At 39.2% G+C, this 21,242-nt stretch overlaps 1 protein-coding gene across 5 annotated transcripts in view; it reads left to right on the top strand.

The window, feature by feature from the left end:
* Nucleotides 1-486: 486 nt before the first annotated feature.
* LOC108245167 (V-type proton ATPase 116 kDa subunit a1) overlaps nucleotides 487-21,242 on the top strand; it is a 46,533-nt gene continuing 25,777 nt past the window's right edge. For 3 of the 5 annotated variants that reach the window (XM_025009495.2, XM_025009496.2, XM_025009497.2), the window contains exons 1-9: nucleotides 11,181-11,337; nucleotides 12,506-12,584; nucleotides 12,674-12,771; nucleotides 12,932-13,060; nucleotides 13,218-13,300; nucleotides 14,370-14,496; nucleotides 17,097-17,179; nucleotides 17,629-17,722; nucleotides 19,553-19,765. In XM_025009495.2, coding sequence (XP_024865263.2) covers nucleotides 11,221-11,337; nucleotides 12,506-12,584; nucleotides 12,674-12,771; nucleotides 12,932-13,060; nucleotides 13,218-13,300; nucleotides 14,370-14,496; nucleotides 17,097-17,179; nucleotides 17,629-17,722; nucleotides 19,553-19,765 — 1,023 coding nt within the window. In that variant the 5' untranslated portion in view covers nucleotides 11,181-11,220. Of the gene's footprint in view, nucleotides 1,075-7,900; nucleotides 8,045-11,180; nucleotides 11,338-12,505; nucleotides 12,585-12,673; nucleotides 12,772-12,931; nucleotides 13,061-13,217; nucleotides 13,301-14,369; nucleotides 14,497-17,096; nucleotides 17,180-17,628; nucleotides 17,723-19,552; nucleotides 19,766-21,242 lie in introns of those variants that run through there. The other 2 variants (XM_037981605.1, XM_017431848.3) reach the window with 2 other exon arrangements.

Below are 21,242 nucleotides of genomic sequence, written 5' to 3' on the forward strand. Positions count from 1 at the left end.
AGCATAAAGTGCGAAGAAAACAACGATAGACAATTTTGGAATGGTAGCGAAGTAATAGGACGAGTAGAGTGGGGCTTCTGAAATAGAGCCAGTGGAAAAGGGGCAAAAAACTCTGTAGTGTGTCCTGGGTCTTCCCTGCGGAAAAAACTCATTTCAACTGCCAGTATCTGCAATCTCGTTCTTTTGGTCACCACCCAAAGTTTGTGACTATAAGAGAGGGTAGAAATGTAGACCAACAGGTAAACAGAGAGTTTTGCCTTGCAGCTCAGCCCCCTCTTCATCACACCAGATTGATGCAGAATATGCAATACTGTGGAAGCTGCACTGATCCACCTGTCGGTCTCACGCTCCATTCTTCCCTCACTCGTGAACTAAACCTTGAGATACTTAAACCCCTCCACTTGAGGCAGCACCTCAATCCCAACCTGGAGAGGCAGTCCACCTTTTTCTGACTGAGGACCATTTCCTCAGATATGGAGGTGCTGATCCTCATCCCAGCCGCTTCACACTCGGATGCGATCCACTTCACTGAGAGCTGGAGATCACAGCATGATGACGCTAACAGGACCACACCATCTGCAAATTGCAGAGACGGACTCCTGAGGCCACTGAACCTGAGCGCTTCCGCCCCCTGGCTGCATCAAGAAATTCTGCCCATAAAAGTTATGAACAGAATCGGTGTCAACGGGCAGACCTGGCGAAGTCCAACTGTCACCCTGAAGAAGTCCGACTTACTGCTGGCAATTGAGACCAGACTCCTGCACCGTTTGTGACATAAACCAGGAATAGTGTCGTAGGAGTGGTACCGGTAACCAGGACGCAGAGACATAATTCAAAAAGGTAAGTGAGTTTATTTACAGGTGGTGATATATGTACAGTGCCGCAACCAGGAGGATCTGAAATGGCAAACAGGAGCAAGGTGAGTCTTGGGTACTTTAGTGGCACTTGACTGGTTGATATGCAAGAATATTGAGAGTCTGTTTTCTTACAGGTCCGAGAGGATGACGTGGCATGGAAGCGAAGCAGGGCGACAGGAGACAATCCAGGAGAGGAGCAACAGAGATCCAGCACAAGGTAAGTCCTTTCAGGTAAGTTTGGCAGCGGTTCCAAACAGACAGGGTTCACCATAAGAAGATTAGCCAACCTGAAGCAAAGCAGGGACAAAAACAAAGGTTAGAATAACCATGAGCTTAGTGTCAGAATGAGTGGCTGAGATCCTGACCCAGAAGGCGCGATGCTCCAGCGAAGATCAGGAACCAGCCGAAGCCTTAAATACCAGGTGCTGCTCATCAGGGGAATCACTTCCAGCTGCGAGGGGAGAGTTCAGGCCCACGTCAGTAGGGCGGGGACAAAAACTCCAGATCCTCACAGTTTGTATAGGTCATGTAGTAAAAGACTCTCAATCCTATACTCACAGAGCACCTCCCACAGGGTACCCCAGGGTCAAATGCCTTATCCAAGTCCACAAAATGCATATAGACTGGTTGAACAAATTCCCATGCCCTCTTGAGGACCCTTGTAATAGTAAAGAGTAGGTCCACTGTTCCATGGCCAGGAAAGAAACTGAATTGTTCCTCCTGAATCTGAAGTTCAACCTTCGACCGGACTCTCTTCTCTAGCACCCCTGAATAGACCTTACGAGGGAGGCTGAGGAGTCTGATTCCCCTGTAAATGAAACACACCCTCCAGTCTGCCAATGCACAGCCATTGATGTCCATGCAATGTTGCAAAGGTGTATCAACCAAGACAGCCCAGATCTCATTCACTCCCAGAATCCTGCCATCCTGGAGCTTTTTAACTACCTCAACAACCTCGGCCCCAGTTAGGGGCATATCCACCCCAGACTCAGCTTTCTTCACGGAAGATGTATTGGTGGGACTGAGAAGGTCCTCAAAGTATTCCTTCCACCAGACTATCTGTCTGAAATAATTCCAAACTCAAAGATTTCACAGCTGTTCACGCAAATGTTCTTTTAAAAATCTTTACATCACTATCAGTTTTACATTTCACAGTTATTTACATAGAGTTTTCTGTTTTGTTTACTTGCAAGAAGCAGCCGCAGCTAGCGGTAGCACTTCTGTTGCAGCCATGAGAATGTCAGGCCTTTTCAATTGGAATAACTGTGTAACGTGAAAATGAGTCAGTCTGAAGGTTTTCTGCACACATGCTGGCAACTTGAAAATCACATGCACTGTATTAAATCTGATGGTCTGACACTTTCCTCCGGGGTTCAGCTAAGATAAGGGCATATTTATTTCTGGTTTCAAATACACCACTTGAAACAAACAGATAATAGTGCTCTCTTTGATGAAATATGTTGTTCACACATTGCCTCTGTCTCTCTTCCTTCACTGTCCGGCTGTGCTTTTTGTAGCATAGATAGAAATTGGAATATAACAGATTTTTTAAAATCCTCCATAAGGAAATGCTAATAGCAGTACTTTGTTCAATGAATGAGAAGCCTTCAAGCAGAATAAAATAATACCAGCTTTGGACATGTTAGGATTTGGGATTTTGTGTTCAGTTTGTTGTCTTCGTGTTTCATTTTGAGTTTATTGTTTATTTTATTCAGTTATCTTGTTAGTTTGGTTCTTGTTCTTTCTGTCTGTGTCTCTCGTGTCTGTGTTTGTTTCATCTACCTCTCCCCAGTTTGTCATCTGCTTTCCTGTCACGCCCATCTCCACCTGCCAGTAATTATGATCACTCACCTGCGCCCTCTTACCTCATTATCCTCTGTGTTTAAAACCTGTTCACTTTCTCCACTACTCCGTCGGATCATTGTTCATTTGTCCTCGCCCCATCTGTGCACCTGGATTTAGTTTATGTTTTTGTTTCGCTGCCTCGTCAGCTTTTGTTTTGTATTAATAAATTAGTTTATTTTTTAGTTTTCAGTATGAGTCTGTTCGCCTCTGTCACCATCAAACCTGATAGGACAGACATTAACATAAAGAAAGAACATGCAAAATGATGCAAACACCTGTGTGAGAAATAACAAAACCCTTTCAAGCACATTTCCATTTAGTGTTCTGTATATTCACAGTTCTTCACAATGCTTACATACTGTAAGGTCAATGAAGTTACTGTTTATCAGAAATATCAAATCCTTTACCTATTGTTTGTGAAAGCAAGAGCATAATTATCCAGTCTTGTCTGGCTCTTACTTTCTTTTCAACCGGCTCATTATCTTCTTTTTAGAGCTTCCATATCAGTTCAGTACTGACAAAATTCAATACAAAACTATAAATTTATTTCATTTTTGTTTCTAAAGTCTCTCTAACAGTGGACAAGAATGTTATAAAACATTTCCCTTTCTTACAAATCTCTTACAGAACTACATAAAACTTTGGTGCCCTATCCTTTTAGAGAACACCAAGGTCCATGTAAGTCAGAGAGGTAAGGTTTAAGTATTGAATTAAGTATTGCACTTGATGCCAGTCTTGTTACATGATGGATTGTGGAGGATTTTTTTGCCTATAGAGTAAAGCAACAAAAGACCAAAGACAGCTGCAGGCAGATTTTTCACCTATATGCAAAGAAACATAGAATCACCATGTTTGTGCACAGTACTTTAAATGTGCTTTAACCCTTTATGTTTGTGCTCCTATAAGGATTGTCAGTGGTTTTGTCAGTAACCCAAAGTAAACTACGTGGAGCCTGAATGTCTACCATTGTTATGATAACATGTTCATTTGTGAGGATATTGTCTGTTCAAGATGTAATTTTATTACTTGTGTTTGCCTTAGACATAAAACTATAAGGATTGTGATGTCACTCTCTCAGAGCAAGATTCCGACCATCAGACTGTCCAAACTATGTGAAATCCTAATTATGATTGTCAAAAAAATTCTCTTCAGATGTAAATCCTTCAGTCTTTTGATTTATTAGGAAGTAAAAAAACAACAACAAATCCTGTATGTGTCTTATTAGGTCTTATTTGGCTTATAGGCTGCCTGAAGTGAAGCACAGTAAATATTTTTTGTTGAATTTTGTGTTTGGATTTTTTTAACACACAACTATACAAATGTCAGATTCCTGGTTTTCTTTGTTCTCTATTAATCCTTTTGCTTTCTAGGATGAGTTTGAGAATGTGAGATTCTCCACTGGGTGGTGCTGTCAGTTTCTATCATCTTTGTTGGATCAGTAGATTTAACGCCCACAGACAGGGATAAAGGACTAATTTTTAGTTCACATATGCTGCAAAACGATATCAGCAACTCTTATAAATACGTTCAGATTTACACAGATACTTCAGAAATCCAACTTGAAAAATAGGAATCACAATCACCATACCAGAATTTCAGATTAAACTAGAAATGGATTATCAGTATACACTGGGGAAATGTTAGCATTATTATCAGCAGTATAGTGGGTAGAAGAGATAGGACCATTAAGAACTATAATTTACTCAGATTCAAGCTCAGCACTTACCAGTTTACAGCCAAGCCATTCAGAAAGCAGACTGGGCATTTTAAGATTTGGGTTTGCTTTTGTATTGGTTTTATTGTTTCAAGTTTCTTTTGTTCCCTGAATTTAGTTTATTTCTCCAGTGTTTATTAGGTTTTCTATTATTCTGCTCCCTGTGTTCCTTGTACATCACTCACTCTCCCTCAGTAGTTCCTAGCAGTCTGCCTCAACCACCTACACCTGTTCCTTGTTTGTAATCAGTCACCTGTGTTCATTTTGCAATCACCCTTTGCCTTTAAAACCTGGTCATCTTCCTTATTGTCATGATGAGTGGTGATGACGGAGAGGAACCCAGAGTGCAGACTCATTCTTAAAGACAAAACTAATTTATTAAATAAAGAAAAGAAGCAAAAACAAAAGCTGACGTGGCAGCAAACAGACAAGAACTAAAATAAAATACATAAATGGAACAGAACTCAGAAGAACAGGAACACGGAGCGAAGCGAACAACAAACAAACATCAAACAATGGACCAGCGAGGTATGGGAAGAGTGACCCGGTTTTTAACACAGAGGATAACGAGGTGAGTGGGAACAGGTGGAATGATTGCAGAGTCAGGACAGGTGTAGATGGGCGTGGCTGACAGACAAGTGAATGACTGGGGGAGAGTGAAAATGAACATGAGAAGAGTCCAACCAAAACACAATAGAAACAAAACAAAAACCAATGAACTAAAATCAAAATAAAACTTAAACAAAACCCAGGGAAAAAAGCCAAATCACCACACTTATTTACTCAGGGTTTCTTTGTGTCTCGCCCTTGTCTTTGTCTTTCAAAGGTAGGTAGGTAGGTACATTTATTTATATAGCACTTTTCAGCACAAGGCGACTCAAAGTGCTTAGTGCAAAGGGAACAAAGCAGCAGACAGGGCAGCAAAAAAAGACAACAGCAGGTCAAGTTTACTTCACAGTATTCAAAAGCAAATCAGGAGTATTATTACAGAAACGATTGAAAGAAAAGTGTCAAAGAATGGCATGAAGAAAGCAAAGGAATATGGTTTTAAAAGAGAGTGGGAGAAATGAGAGCTGGACAGAGAAACAGGAGAGAAGAGAGATTAACAAGAAGATTGAGATTTGGACACACCAGACTTGATAATACACTATTCAGAAAACAACAGCACAATGTGAGTATTGTGGAGAAGATGAATGAATAGATCATGTAATTTTAGTCTGTCAGAAATACAAGCAAGAGTGAAAATATGTGACGGAAGAATTTGAAAAGATCAAAGAAACATTTATTATAATATACCATAGAAGGAAAAACAAAGTTGATTAACAGAGCCTGACCCTAGACAGCAAGATCATGTAGACAGACATTAAAAGAACTCTTCATTGGATCGTTAACTTAACGTTCATGGAGGTGGTGGCACAGATGTTAGAAGAAGTGAGCCTGTGATTGGGAGATCAAGGGTTTAAATCCTCCAAATCTGACACAAAATTTGGGTGGGGAAGGTGAGATGTGCGCAACTTCACATGGTGATTGTTAGAGCCCACTCGTGCATTTTACGCGAGTTACAATAAGAAAGTCTGTGTTGAATTACCTACCTGTGTTGTTGCTGTGACACATGCAGAGTACAGTCACTCTCCTCATAATAGAGGCTCATTAGGGCCTTTGTTCACCTGGCTGACAAATGGGCCACTTTGTTCACATAAATGATAAATGAAGGTGTTGATTTGAATGAAACTGACTGGGTATCAGGCTTAATGCTCCATTGACGGTTTTTGAAAGTTGAAGTCTGAGACCGCTTCCTCTGTTTAAAGTTGGTTTCTCTCATTTGACATGCATGTTTTTTTTACCCACCCCCCCTCTCAAACCATCTGTCTTCTGTCTAAAATATGAACACTTTGATCAAAAGTGTGTCTCATATCCTTGAGGTATAGGTGCACAGCTGAGTCTTGTCCTAAAGAGCTGGTTCTCCTGTGTTGAGCCTTTCATCTGTGGAGAAGCTGTTTGGTTTCTCCAATGTAGAGTTCTGAACATTCCTCCCTGGAGTGAGCTGCAGTCACCAAACTACTCAGTTTATGTTTGGGTGTTTTGTCCTTAGACTGGACCAGCCTTTGTCTGAGAGTCCTGTTGGGTTTGAAATGTACTGGCATGTTGAGTTTGGAGAAAATCCTTCTGAGTTTCTCAGATACTCCAGCAACAAAAGGAATGACAACGTTTTGGCATTTGTTCTTCTTTTCCTTCCTGTTCTGTTCAGCTGTGTTTTTTAGATTTCCTCGCTGACTTGACAAAAGCCCAGTTAGGATATGCACATTAGAAGAGCTTTTTTTAAATGTGGTTTTATTACCTTTCCTTCTCTTCTGTCTTCGTGGGGACATGTTCTACAGCATATAGGGATGAACACATCCACACAAAAACATTATGTTGATGTTGGAATTATTTCTTTGGATCAGGAAAAAGCCTTTGAAAGAGTTGATCATTGTTTTCTTTTTTCTACATTAAGAGCGTTTGGATTTGGTGAAGGTTTTATTTCTTTATTGGGTTTATTATATAATGAAGTGTATTGTGTTGTTAAAGTCGGGGGAGGATTGAGTCGTCCTGTTAAGGTTCAAAGAGGTATTAGACAAGGCTGTCCCATATCTGGGCAGTTGTACTCTATTGTAGTTGAACCTTTTCTACACAAAGTTCGCTCTACCCTTACTGGCCTTATTCTTCCAGGTTTGCCTAATTTTTTAAGTTTGATAGTCTCTGCTTATGCTGATGACATAAACATTTTTATTAAGAACCAGAAGGACGTTATGGGTCTTCAGCATTGTTTGGAGCTTTATGAAAAAGCTTCTTCTGCTAAAGTAAATTGAGAGAAAAGCTCTGCTTTAAAAGTTGGCCCATGGAAAAATAATAAGCTCCCTGTATTGCCAGGTAATATTCATTGGGTTGATCAGGGCTTAAAATTCTTGGGGGTCTATTTGGGAAAGGAGGCTGTTTTGAGAAAAAATTGGGAGGGTGTCATGGAGAGAGTGTGTGCCAGTTTATCTAAATGGAAATGGTTGCTACGTCAGCTCTCTTACAGGGGAAGAGTCTTGGTAGTTAATAACTTGATTGCTTCGGCTCTCTGGCATAAACGGACTCAACTTTAATTATTCATAAAGTATAAATGAATTGAAATATTTTCATTGACGATTATATTTTTTGAAAATTAAATATTTTTTCAAAATATAACTATTTAGCAATGGGACTTTAAAACCAAATGTAGGCAGAACATTTTTACTTTAAATTTTCAGTAGAAAAGATCACTGTCGTGGATGTCACTTCATCCATGCGCGTCTGCGGCTGAAATGTTTTGAAAATGCGCTTCCAGTGTAGGGTTTCAAAATAAAACAACGTTATCGTTTTCATCTGCAGTAGGTATTATTTCGCCTTGTAGAAATCGCACCATAATGTCACAATAACAACACATTTCTCTTTAAATATATTGATAACAACTCAAGTTTAGATTAATTCTAAAAAACGTAACATGTTTAAATTAAAAGTTGTGTAACGCTTTTAATTTGAACACCTGCATCCGGCTACATGTTTCGCCTTGACTATCCTCCGCAGCGGGCTGCAGCATCCAGCATCAGTGACAAGCAGGAGACAGGTGAGTGAACAGGTCGCCTTATAAACGCTTTATCTGATGTTACTGCGTTTATATACTTCTCTGTCTTAGTTAGGCACTTGTCAATCAGCTGCTAACTCATGACTTGTTTTAAAGGTTAAAAATCATCGCGCTAACGGAGTCGTCATATATTAGCAAACATCGTCATAACATTTTACACGGTACAGCCTGAAGGATGGGGGTCATTCGGGACACTATTTCAGACGGACCTTTATCAGCTTACAGACACACAAAAAATACAAATATTGATAGCTAAAATGTCTGCCAGTCGATATCACGTCTGAGCCTCAGTAATGCTGAAATGAATGAGGCGGTAGGCCGGGCTGCAGCATCATGGCGTCCTTGAGCCGTGAAGGACGGAGCTGCAGGAGGGAGGAGGCTGCCTCATCACTGATGCTCGGACTGCTTCAAACAGCGACAACTCCAATAATGACCCTCAGAACTGAGCTACTGACCAGGGCTTTCTTTTAGATTGAGATTTGTTTAGTAAAAACGAGGAAGTGCTCATGAAGTAAAACGTAGATGCACCAGAAGGCTGGCTTGTCATTGGGAGAACATTTGCCTGATGCAGATAGGCAGAGTAAAAAATAAAACAAACAACAAAATATTATGATTAATTGAAAGAAAGCCAAAGCTTTGCAAAATGAATACGTAATACAATAAAATTACCCAATAAACCATGAAATGAAGACCATTTCATGGAGTATATTAAAGGCCTAGCATTCCTCTTAGGAATGGATATCGCCCGCTGCCTTTCGTGTCAGACCTTTAAACCAATATCGTATGATGAGAAGGGATGCAGCGATTTCCCAAAGTGTCTTGCCTTTTGAGGAGGGGCGCGCACTGGGATGAAGTTTATATATGTTTTGGTCAAACCTCGTAAAGGACCGTAAGCACAGTTTCATGCAGTGCTGTGAGATGTGTTCGTGCTCAGAGCATATCATGAGGATGACTCTCAGCTACTGACACACAAAATCTAACTCAATATCTTTAAACTTTACTTGACTTACAGAGCCCCTGCTGTGTGGCCAATGATTATATTCTGAAAGTTTCCAGTGTTTTGTGAGATATTTTGCTAACAGGCAGAGTTGAGTCAAGTCGTTAATGGCAAAGGTTTAAAAACAGATGTCGGAGGATGTGCTGGGGATCAGTCTCAGCTACTACCAAACCAAATTTGAGCTCATCATCTGTAAAATTGGCTGACTTGCAGGTTTTTGTGCTTATAAGGGTTAGCTGTGGTGGCCATCTTGAATGGGACTGGCTCTAAAAGTTAGTTAATAGTAGATGTTCATTCAGTAATTACTTTCTGAGATTTTCAATAAAATCCATCCTCTGGTTCATGGGATACTTTGCTTTTGGTGCAAACAAATCAGCACAGACACAGGCAGAAACATTATGGTTCCTTCGCCTTCAGTGGCGGGTGATAGAAATGTTTAAAATTATATTTCTAATCTTTTGAAGTGGGGTTCTGTTCATTTGCCTGATGTAAATAGAAGGTTATGAAAAACAACATCTTGCCTGTTGTAGTTAGCTCTTCAAACAACCTCAGTTTGGAGAAAAAAAAAAGGTTAATTTTAACCAGATTGACAAATTAACAAGCTAGTCCTGAGTGGGGCCAGAACCAAAGTGGATTGCTGCCTTTCTAAAACAGCTCAAACATTTCGTAGTGGTTCTTGGGAACTCTTTATAAACCTTTACACCGCTGTTATTTTGCCAAACAGGGTTATTTCAGTCCTGCATAAAGTTCCCCAGGCTGCGCGAGAAGTGCAACAGCTGGCTGCACTTGAAAATAACCCCAGATCTCTGTTCTGGTTAGCACTGAGCTCAGAGCAAGAAGGAGGCAAACCTGGCAGCCACCCTACGTTTAGGGTTTCATTTATTGCGCTATACTTTTGAGATGAAGACGGGAAGATTTTAAGCAGTTTGCTTTTAATGATTAATATTTATGAACTGCGTGGTTTTTAGACCTAGACATTTGGGTCTGTAACTTTAGATGTTTTCTGTCATAAGGAGAGCTCCTCTAATGGTGTCAAAATACAGCTCCGTAGAATATTCAGAAAATAAACTGATACGCCCACATCAACTCTGACTATTTTAAGTGAATTTGTAGAACAATTTTTTTTTCAAAATTTTAGTGTAGAGATTGCGAGCCTCTGCAACTCACAGAAGGAAACTGAGAATGTCCATGAACCTTCGGAGACATTTTGGGGACTCTTTTCCAAATACTGTTCGCCAGTTAGTTGCCGACAGCTGCAGCCTAGTGAGATACTGGCTTTAGGTGAATTGGCTGCTCTGTGAACGTGAACGGGCCCTGAATGGATCCATGTGGCCCTACGACCTGTCCAGGGTGTACCCCACTTTTCAGGATTGGCACCAGAATCTCCACAACCCTGAACAGGAACAAGCTAGTAAACAAAATGGATGGATAGATCTTCACTCTAAATTTTATCTCTAATAATTGTTTATCGAAGTCTTAAAACTGAGATTTAAATCTAAATAAAAGACATTTAAGGATATATTTAAGAGACGGCTCTAGTGTCTCTTCTGAGATGAAAATGTCTGTCTCTGTCCCCCCCCCCCTGTGTGTCATGGAGGAGACTATGGCAACCGTTTCTAATACATTGAGCTGTGAGCAGCATCTGTTGAGGCAGCATAAAACTGTTTTACAACATCTCTTCACCTTTTCTGTGGTTTTATCATGAGTAAAAATACCTGTATCATTGGTGTACAGTAACAAACTTAAACAATATAATCAGGTAGAATCAATAACTGGAATTATATAAATTAGAGTGAAAATAAACTCCATATGAAAGGTTTCAGCTGAGACTCAGAGACAGGACCTCCTACGACACTGCCCTGCAGCCTTGGCTCATCAAATGAACTACAAAACTCTAATACACTTACAGAGAATCATTAATAGTACACAATAATTATATCATGTCAAATACAAGGTAAAATAATAAGAAAAAAGAGAAAGAATAGAAAATAAAAGTGGTTGTGGATGCTCTCTGGTTTATGTCCTCTGATTTGACCTGTTTTGTTGTTAAGAAGCTGTGGTTTTTTTTTTTTTCTCATTAGTTGATTTTTTTTTTTTTTGGTAATTGTCTTATTGTTGTAGTTTGCGACTTCTCTGGCCGAGCCAGCGTGCGGAGCTCATCATGGGGGAACTGTTTCGAAGCGAGGAGATGACTTTGGCTCAGCTCTTCCTCCAGTCCGAGGCGGCCTACTGCTGCGTCAGCGAGCTGGGAGAACTGGGCATGGTCCAGTTTAGAGACGTAAGTCTGTGACTGTCAGAATGGCTCTTTGGTAAATGTCATAACTAAGCTAATTAAACAAAAATGGCATCTGTAGAGGCAGGGCTTGTTTGCAATTTTAAAGAAAGTTATTTGGATTCAACCTAAATTTACTGATATTTTATTTGACAATACTTCCCTTTTTTACTATGTATTCTAAGAGTAAAACAGCACTGAAAATGATACGACAAATTAAAGCTAGTAAATGTTAACACATGGTGGTGTTCCTCCTGTGTGGACATCAGTGTGAGATTCTGAGGATATGATAACCCTGAGCAAAAATACCATGTTTTGACAGTAAAAAATATGTGCGGTTTACACAGGGAGCTGAGGTTTGCCCTTATACAGACCGTTTCATGTTTGGCTGACTGGTGTGTACTTTAGAAACCAGTTGTTTCCCTTTAAGAATAAATAAAAAGGTGTCACAAAGAAACTAAACTGTTGCACCAGATCAATTTATTTAGTTCTAAAGTAACTGTGCCCGTTGCTTCTCTGCTGTTTTGTTCTTTGTAAAGTGACTCTGACAGCTTGACAAGCTGATGTCAGTTAATTAATCAGCTGGTTATTAGCCTCTGTGGCGAGCCTGCAGTCGGTTGTATATATTTTAGTTGCTGACATGCTAACTCCTCGAGCTTCTTGCAAACATTTGTTTCAGAACAAAAGAAAGATGCGTGCTGCTTCTCTGGTAGACAAGCCGCAACTGACTGTGATATCAGCCGGATAAAATGTACAACCAACCAGCAATGTCTTCATTCCAACGTTGTAATTACTAGGCACAAACGCTGTGGAGTCCCCAGTTCTACCATTTATGACAAAACAAGCAATGAAGTTACAACTTTCCATCTGGAAATGTAATCAGTTTTACTTCACTTTACTTTATATCTTAGGTTAATCGGCAACTCTAAATTGTCTCTAGGTGTGAATGGTTGTTTGTCTCGTTTGTCTCTATGTGTCCATCTGTTGGACTTGCGACCTGTCCAGGGTGTCCCCCGCCTCTCACACGGTTCCTGCTGGAGACAGGCACCAGCTCCCTGAGACCCAGAAATGAAAACACAGTGAAGAAAATGTGTGAATGGACTTTTAAATGTAGCTAGACACCATAATTATTGTGTCATAAATGTTTGGTTTTTTTGTCTTTTCTTGTGCACAGTTGAATCCAGATGTTAACGTATTCCAGCGCAAGTTTGTGAATGAAGTGAGGAGATGTGAGGAGATGGACAGGAAACTGAGTGAGCGATGAACCTGAAGAGCTCAAAGTTGTGTTTTTTCTGCTGTATAATATGGTAACTGATTGAATCATGAGCTTTTCTCTGATCAGGGTTTGTTGAGAAAGAGATCAAAAAGGCCAACATCCCAATGGTGGACACTGGAGAGAACCCAGAAGTACCTTTTCCCAGAGATATGATCGACTTGGAGGTAATCAGTGATTGAGCATTTCAAATCTTTCCTGTTCGGAAAATTCAAAACATATAAAAACCCAACCTAAAGCACACCTTTTTCTATATGTGTCAGAATTCAGCTGCAGACTTTTCATCTCTGATGCTGACAGTTAGCCTAAACGGAAACTTCTCTGCAGGCAACGTTTGAGAAGTTGGAGAACGAACTAAAGGAGATCAACACCAACCAAGAAGCTCTGAAGAAGAACTTTCTGGAGCTGACCGAGCTCAAACACATCCTGCATCGAACACAGCAGTTCTTTGATGAGGTTGTGTGTTTACTTCTGTCCTCATTTGTTTTCTTTAGGGAGTTAGTAGATCATTTCACTATCAGTGGATTGCAGGATGTGTTGTATTGGAGGACACTGCAGCCATTGGGGACTGATTTATCATTTATCTCAAATAAAGTGATGTTATCGATTACAGATGGAAGATCCCAACCTACTGGAGGAGTCTTCAGCTCTAATGGAGGGCAGTGAGGGGGGCCGCGGGGCCCCACTCAGGCTAGGGTAAAACATACACACTGCATCATCCATCTACCTGTTTTCTGTACCTCCTGCTTCCTGTGTGTAAGATCATTGGGGCATGTTTGCAAACTGTAGGAGGAAGTAAGAATTTTTGAAAGCCAATACGAGCACTAGCAGGCTGAGCTACAAAGAGAGATTAGCAGCTTAGCTGTAAGTCAGCGTTTTCAGGATCACAAAAGAGGCTCTTGTTGAATCCAGCTTGATGTCTGTGTTAACAGAAGCTGGGTTTCAGTTTAACTGTTTGTAAAAAGCATCACTTGTTCACAAATTCTTTTCTTATCGATTTCATAGACAGAAAAATTGGATTGAAACATAATTTTTATGTCTTCAAACAGATGTATCGAATATTGATGATATATTGATATTGTCCAAATTTACTAAAAAGTCTGTTGATATTAGGTTTAATTCATTCATACTTTTATATACCAGATAATATTTAGGAAAACATTTATTTGATTTGATCAATTAAGTGATTTGCAACATTATGGGACAGAGTCAGCCTTAAATAGTGTTAAATACATTATTTTCCGGACTATAAGTCCTATAAAGCCTTAAATTTTCTCAAAAAACAACAGTGCGCCTCATAATCCGGAGCGCCTTCTGTGTGTTAGAAGTTGTGCTGTTTTAGTACGATTTTGATAAACTACAAAGCCACACCGCTTGCAGCATTAAAGCTCAGTTATAGTCACGTTTGATTATCTTTGTGATCTCTCATAGAGTGATTGTATAAATGCTGATACAGGCGAACCAGCTCCGCTAGAGCACCGAAATCGTCCATTTTGACTGGAATGCTCGGTCAGCGCAAAGTTACAAAAATAAGGAGTTGCACGACGATGCACCTTATTGTCTAGTGTGCTTTATATATGACAAAAGTTTGTTAATGAACCATTCATTGACAGTGCGTCTTACAATCCAGTGCGCCCTATAATGCGGAAAATGCGGTAAACATCCTGAGTGAGATGTTAAAAGTGTGCTTTTTCTGCTTTTCACAGAGCTCACAGTCAACTTACTGAGGTCTGTTTTCATTTGTGTGTACATCTTGTCTGAGCAGGTTTGTGGCTGGAGTCATCAGCAGAGAGAGGATTCCCACTTTTGAGAGGATGCTGTGGAGGGTGTGTCGTGGCAACGTCTTCTTACGAAAGGCAGAGATCGAAGACCCTCTGGAGGACCCCGCTACGGTCAGCACCAAAGTAAAAAGAGGTTTAGAGAGCTGGAGTGGAACAAAAAACTAAATGAGGAACAACACAACAGTATGCACTGAGACTGAAGTTTAAACAAATTGTTCTAGGGAACTTCATGTTAAGGACTGAGATTAGCAAAATCAAGAATAAATGCAGAAATATTTAAATACCTTCAGGGTTTCCCCCAGAAAAGAAGCTAAGGCCGGTGGTAGGTGGCCATTCGCTGGCCAATCGCCTGCCGACTGTGATTTAGTAAAGAAAAATGATTAAAGTTGACAGGAAAGTTGAAAATATGGCTATTTATTATGTGATATTGTAAGATATTTGTGTCAAATATTTACACAACTACAGTTTTACAGAAAGGCACTTTTAAAATTACTTTTTTAAACAAAAAATAATACAATTAAAAAAATAATAATAATAAATAATTGATTGCACCTAATTTAAATCCCAATTTAAGTCAAATTTACAAATAAATTAAATTAACATAAATGAAAAAGTGCAAACAAAGCACCAACACGTCTTCCGTCAAGGCTAATGAATAACAACAGAAAACTCTGAAAAACAGAGAGATGCTGTACTGTACTGTGCTTTTTGTGCCACAGGCTGCATGTTGGATCACTACATGAAACAAAGCATATCTAATGCTGAATTTATTAGCATAATTTTACTGGTAAACAAGGATAAATTAGCTGTCACCATATTAATATTTTCACTACGTACAAAACACGCTTACTATATTCGGTCTTGTAAACCCACCCTCTGAGTTTCGGCTCAACTAACCATTTTTGGTTAAACCTGCTCGTGATGTTTATTGCTGCGGCTCCGATGACCTGCTAACTCCAGGTAGCTGAAGGTGGCTCTGCCTCAGGGCTCATTAGAGTCCCGCAGGGCTCTGCGAAGACCGCGAACAACCTGAGCGGATGGTGGAGGTGTTTATACTTGGCGCTTACGTCGGAGCAGTGTTCTCCAAAAAGAGAGGGGGCAGTACGCTACTTAACCAGTGGAAATACGGTAAAAAGAGAGGAGATGGTTGAATGGAGCGTGCGTAGTCCTCGCTAAGTTACAAAAGGTGCACGACGCGACACAGCGCGGGACCTTCATGCAGGGGCGGGGGTTTGGGGGCGCAAGTGGGAAAAAATGTGTATAAAAAATGACGTATTTATAATACACAAGCGGAGCTTAGCCTGACGGCTGGGTCACCAAAGCCTGGCGGCCCGCCAGGCTTATAATACACTGGGGGAAACCCTGACCTAAATAAATTTATACTGTACCAACAAATGAAACCTGAAAATCAAAATATTAATTTAAGTAAATATTCATGAGTGGATGTGCTTTAAATGGATAATTTAATTTTCTTTTCTAACTACAGTGGTGTGAAAAACTGTTTGCCCCTTTCCTGATTTCTTATTCTGTTGCATGTTTGTCACATTTTAGATAATCAAACAAATTTAAATATTAGAAAAAGAAACACAAGTAAACCCAAAATGCAGTTTTTAAATAAAGGACTTTATTATTAAAGGAAAAAAGAAATCCAACCATTGTATAATAAATTGTCTCAATGCTATAACTCCTGTATATTTAAGGGATGTTCTGCCCATCTTGGATAGATAGATGGATCTGAACAGCTTCAGTTTGTGGAAAGAAAGGGTTTAAGTCTGTCTAGATTAATGGCACTAACAGCTAATTCAAACGGAGGCAAGACCAAAGTGGATTACTGCCGTCTTAAAACTACTTCAGTGTCAAAAACTTCACTGCATTTCATGGAAATGCTGTTTTGTAAACTCTTACACAGCTGTTAATTTCACATTAGTTATTCTGTCAAAAATAATATATCACTGTAGGAAACGCTTGAGTTAGTTGCTGCTGCTGTTATTTGCACTTGCAAATCAACCTTTACTTAATGTAAAGGTTTATAAAGCAGCATTACTGTAGGATAAACTACTATGAACTCTCAGAGATTGAAGTTATTTGAAGTTGTTGACAGCAGTCCACTTTGGTCTCGATGTTAGCTCATGAATCCAGTCAGAACTAAACTTTATTTCTCCAAACTGAGGCTGTTCAGAGCTATCTCCAACAGGTAGGACTTTAATTTTTCATTACCCTTCAACAAAACCCTACTTTAAAATGGACAGAATATTCCTTTAGTTTATCTTTGAATTTGAATTCATTAATTCTTTTACCATGTAGTTTCTTATGTATTTTGCCTTTCTTCTGCATTTATTTCACAGTTTTGTGCTTTATATTGTCATGGTTCATTTATTTTAATTTTTAATTATTTTTTTGTATTTTCTTTTTTAATATTTCACATATGCATTTTTTTACTTTTTCATCTCCCCAAGTGCTTTTATTTCTTTATCTCTTTTTATAACCCTCTGTCTTTCTTTTATTGTTTTTGTTGGAAATTCTGCCTCATTCGAAAAAGTGGAAGTGGGGTTGGGGGTAGTTTATCATATCTCAATATCAGTTTTGCTTCTTAGAAGTTCTTAGAGTTTATTTGTCATATTCTTTAAGTACAAATCTCATGAAATTAATAAAACTCTATAGTTGCTCTTGTATATACTAACAATCTGTGTTAACATGCCTTTTTTTACCAGGGGGACCAAGTTCACAAGTCAGTGTTCATCATCTTTTTCCAAGGTGACCAGCTGAAGAACAGGGTGAAGAAAATCTGTGAGGGGTTGGTGTCAAATGATGCTCCATCTGTTGTTTCTGTTCATACTTTTATTATCAGTCATCACTTTATGTTATTGACCAGGTTTCTGTAGTTTGACTGACTGCTCTAAATATGAATTTGAGTAAAAACAGACAAAAGAGCAGAGGAACTAAGATTCAGCAGAGGCTCATAGATCAGGACTTGATACTCAGTAAAAATATTTGAACATGTTGCAATCATATTTGGTAGAAAATCTATGTACTCACTAGTTTTGAGCTTAATTTGGTTTACCATGTCTTTTATAAGATAGCTTAGTGTTTAGTTTTTTGAATTTTGTTGAAACTATCATCTAATGGTCTCTTGCTGCTGAATCGTCTTAGTGCCATGCTGATTTAGAAACTACACATTAATAGCAGAGAGTAGTAAAAGCCAGTTTTTGACTCTGTAAGCTAACGTTGACTGCATGTCTCTAGGTTTCGTGCCTCTCTTTATCCGTGCCCTGAAACCCCACAGGAGAGGAAGGAGATGCTCGCTGGAGTTAACAGCCGCATTGATGACCTCCAGATGGTAAGTCAGAAATAATGTTGGTACATAGGTTGATGGTTTGCATTAACAGTCAATAAATTTCACAAAGTATTGATGAAAATAAGTCAGAAAAGGAAACTGATGTCCTTGGAGTGATTTATTAGTTCTGTTTATTGTTAAAACCTCACCATTACATGTAATGTAGGTTTTTTTATGAAATAATTATTAGACAAGCTTTTGGCACTTTTTGTTTTTATTCTGCTTCCTCGAGCAGTGATCAGTTTTCTTTTATTAAAATCTAGGTTCAAATACCTTTTATAAAAGACAACAATATTGTAGACAAGTTTTTCTTTTGTGGATTTCTGCAACAATGAATCAGCAGGGAGTAAATAACTTGGGACTGAATACAGAGGCTGATGTCGAGGAAGTGGAAACAGGCGAGTGATTACAAACTAGGGACAGGTGCAGATGGACGTAGCAGGTTGACTGGAAAACTACTGAGCTGAGAACAGGTGAACACAAGGGACAACACAATACAAGCATCTAGAATACCGGAAACAAACTTAACACAAGGATCACATGAAAAATAAATACAGAAGAACAAGAAAGTAACACAAATGCCCAAATACTGACAATTAGTAAAAGACTTGTGTTTTCTTGTAGAACACCTCTTGTTACTGATAAGATTCTGCTTGGAAAGTCAGCCTCACACAAATCGTCTGAAGCTGAAAATATTTAGTTTTCCATTTTCAATAAACAGTTTTGTTCTTCACGTGTTTACTCCTTGCTAACCAGCATTTGTCTTTCAATAAACACCAGAAGTACCTCTTCCAGCTGAGCAACTGAAGGAGTTTATGACTTGTCTAAGAAGAATGCATGTCAGAACGTAGTGACTGAAGGTCTGTTTAGCTTTGAGACACAAAAACGAGTGTAAAGAGTGGAAGAATGAGTTAGCCAGGCCGAGGAAGGCCAGTTTGCTCAGATGAATTTATTTATTTATTTCGAACAGACAGTAAAAACAATCAAAAAAAGAAAAGAAAATACAATGAAACAAACTTAAGAAATAAAATGTATAACAAATTATTCTGCCCATGTGACATGCAAATTTTTTTTTTATTATTTTTTTTATATTCTGTTCGAAAAGGAGCAGGTAGAAGATACATCTAATAATGTCCTGCCCTTTTCCTACTTGTCAATTTATTATCAATTAACTTTCATAACATCAAAAAGAAGACAAATCGTTTCCATTTTACATGATATTCAACTATGTACAATTATTTTAAATACTATTTATATCATCAATTGCATTATAGACTATTAAACAATCATCTCATATATCATATTTTGAAATGAGATCTTCTTTAATCCGTTTTTTAAATTGGTTTACATTTGTATTTTTTTTAAACTCATTTAGAATAACATTCAGCCTTTATTACTGTTTGTGGTATGTATTGATAAGTAAAGTTCTGTGACGCATTATGAAGGTATAAAACCGTCTCAAATGACCTGTGCAAGTTGGATATTTTTGGAGATTCTGTTTGGCTGTCCAGGGTGTGTTTGTACCAATAAAATCTTGGGGTCCTGGGGTCTCTGCATGTTAATTCTGATGAAGAAATGCCACTTCACACCACCACTAATCACATCTTCTTTTTTGAAGCTGCAGAATAGACCAATGACCTTGTTTTAATGGTATGTGTAGCTCCTTGTACAGACAGGATGTGGTATCAGTGTCACTGAGAAAAGACTGACTGGTTGTATATTAGATATTCATACTCACCTTAACCTATACTCCTTTGAGGCCTGGTATCATGCAGACATCTAACTTTTGTTGAACCAGGATCTGAAATATATTGCTCCATACTGTTGCCATAGGTCCTAAACCAAACAGAAGACCATCGCCAGCGAGTGCTACAGGCTGCCTCTAGGACGATGAGAGTGTGGTTTATCAAGGTGAGGAAGATGAAGGCCATCTACCACACACTCAACCTCTGCAACATTGACGTCACCCAGAAGTGTCTGATCGCTGAGGTGTGGTGTCCGGTCTCAGACCTCGACTCGATCCAGTTTGCTCTGCGCAGAGGAACGGTGAGATTTCTGCTCCTTTCTTTTACTAAAGTGTAGCAACACAGAAACGGTAAAGGATGGCACATTTCTCTCTTCTAAGTTATTTTTAATTAACTTGACAAGGTTTATTTTTGTTTCTTCTGTCCTCCTGAAACTTTAGTTCCAATGTAGACTCAGACTCAGTCTCTAAAACTGAATATTGACATCACGGTGGCTACTAATGGTTACGTGAAGACACCCACACAACTCTAAGTTTAACCACACCAAGGAAGGATTGTTGTATGGTGTACCAAGTGTTATAAAACCTCATGATATCTCTACCTGACAGCCAGACACAAGTATTGGACTCCTTACAACACCCTGTATCATCCCACACCGTGTCTTAATAGCTGGAATCAGCTGGACTACAGATTCACTGTCCCATGCGTGGGCTGCCATTAACACCAGAGCAGAGACAGCTGTGAACCAGGAAGCAGAATGATGATGGATGGTGACATTCAGTGATGAATCTCAGTTCTGCAATACCTGCTAATGACCATCATGTACACATGGTTCCAAGAGGAAAGAACCAATCCAGTTAATGTTTTGGAGAGAGGCACTGGTGTTCCTCCTGGCATCATGGTGTGGGAAGCTACAGGTCTGACTTCAGGTCACCTCTGGTAGTGATGCAGGAGACCCGATGGAACAGAGCTACATCAGTGAAATCGTGCATTCACACATTTTACCCCTCCTGACACAGCCCCCTGGTACAACCTTTCAACAAGACAACACCCATCCACACACAACAATTGTGTCTATGGACTGTCTGCATAAAGTTAAGGTCCTCCTGTGGTCAGCCAGTTCCTTCAGTCTTCCCCCAATTGAACATGTCTGGGATCAGTTCAGATATCAACTCCTCGCCAGAACTGATCTGCTAAGTCTTGAGGTTCAGTTCTAACAGCTGTGGGTTGACTTGCTTAAGCAGAGGATACAACGGCTGTTTGACTCTGTTCTCCACAATACCCCTGCTTGTATGCAGACCTGAAGGGAGGCCACACAACAATGACATGGGGTCAGCAGTGTGTCCATACTGCAAACTTTGTGATCTGTTTGATCTGATATTGTCATCATTGTGATACAGTCATATGACCTCTCAATATATGCAATTTTATTTTATTTCCTACACTTTGTCTGGGTGCTCAACTTATTTCCCAGTGAGTGTAATTTCAGTTGGTTTAGTGCTAATTTTAAGAACAATAAATTGTTTCAAGTGTTTTCATGCTATATATACCCAACTTTAGACCTCCTACTTGGACTTTACAGGTGCTGGTCATAAAATTAGAATGTCATGAAAAAGTAGATTGATTTCAGTAATTCCATTTAAAAAGTGAAACTTGTATATTATATTCATACATTACATACAAACTCATATATTTCAAATGTTTGTTTCGTTTAATTTTGATGATTACAAATGACAACAAATGAAAATCTCAAATTCATCATATCAGAAAATTAGAAT

This window comes from Kryptolebias marmoratus, linkage group LG2 (genome assembly GCF_001649575.2).
Source record: "Kryptolebias marmoratus isolate JLee-2015 linkage group LG2, ASM164957v2, whole genome shotgun sequence".
Lineage (NCBI taxonomy): Eukaryota > Metazoa > Chordata > Actinopteri > Cyprinodontiformes > Rivulidae > Kryptolebias > Kryptolebias marmoratus.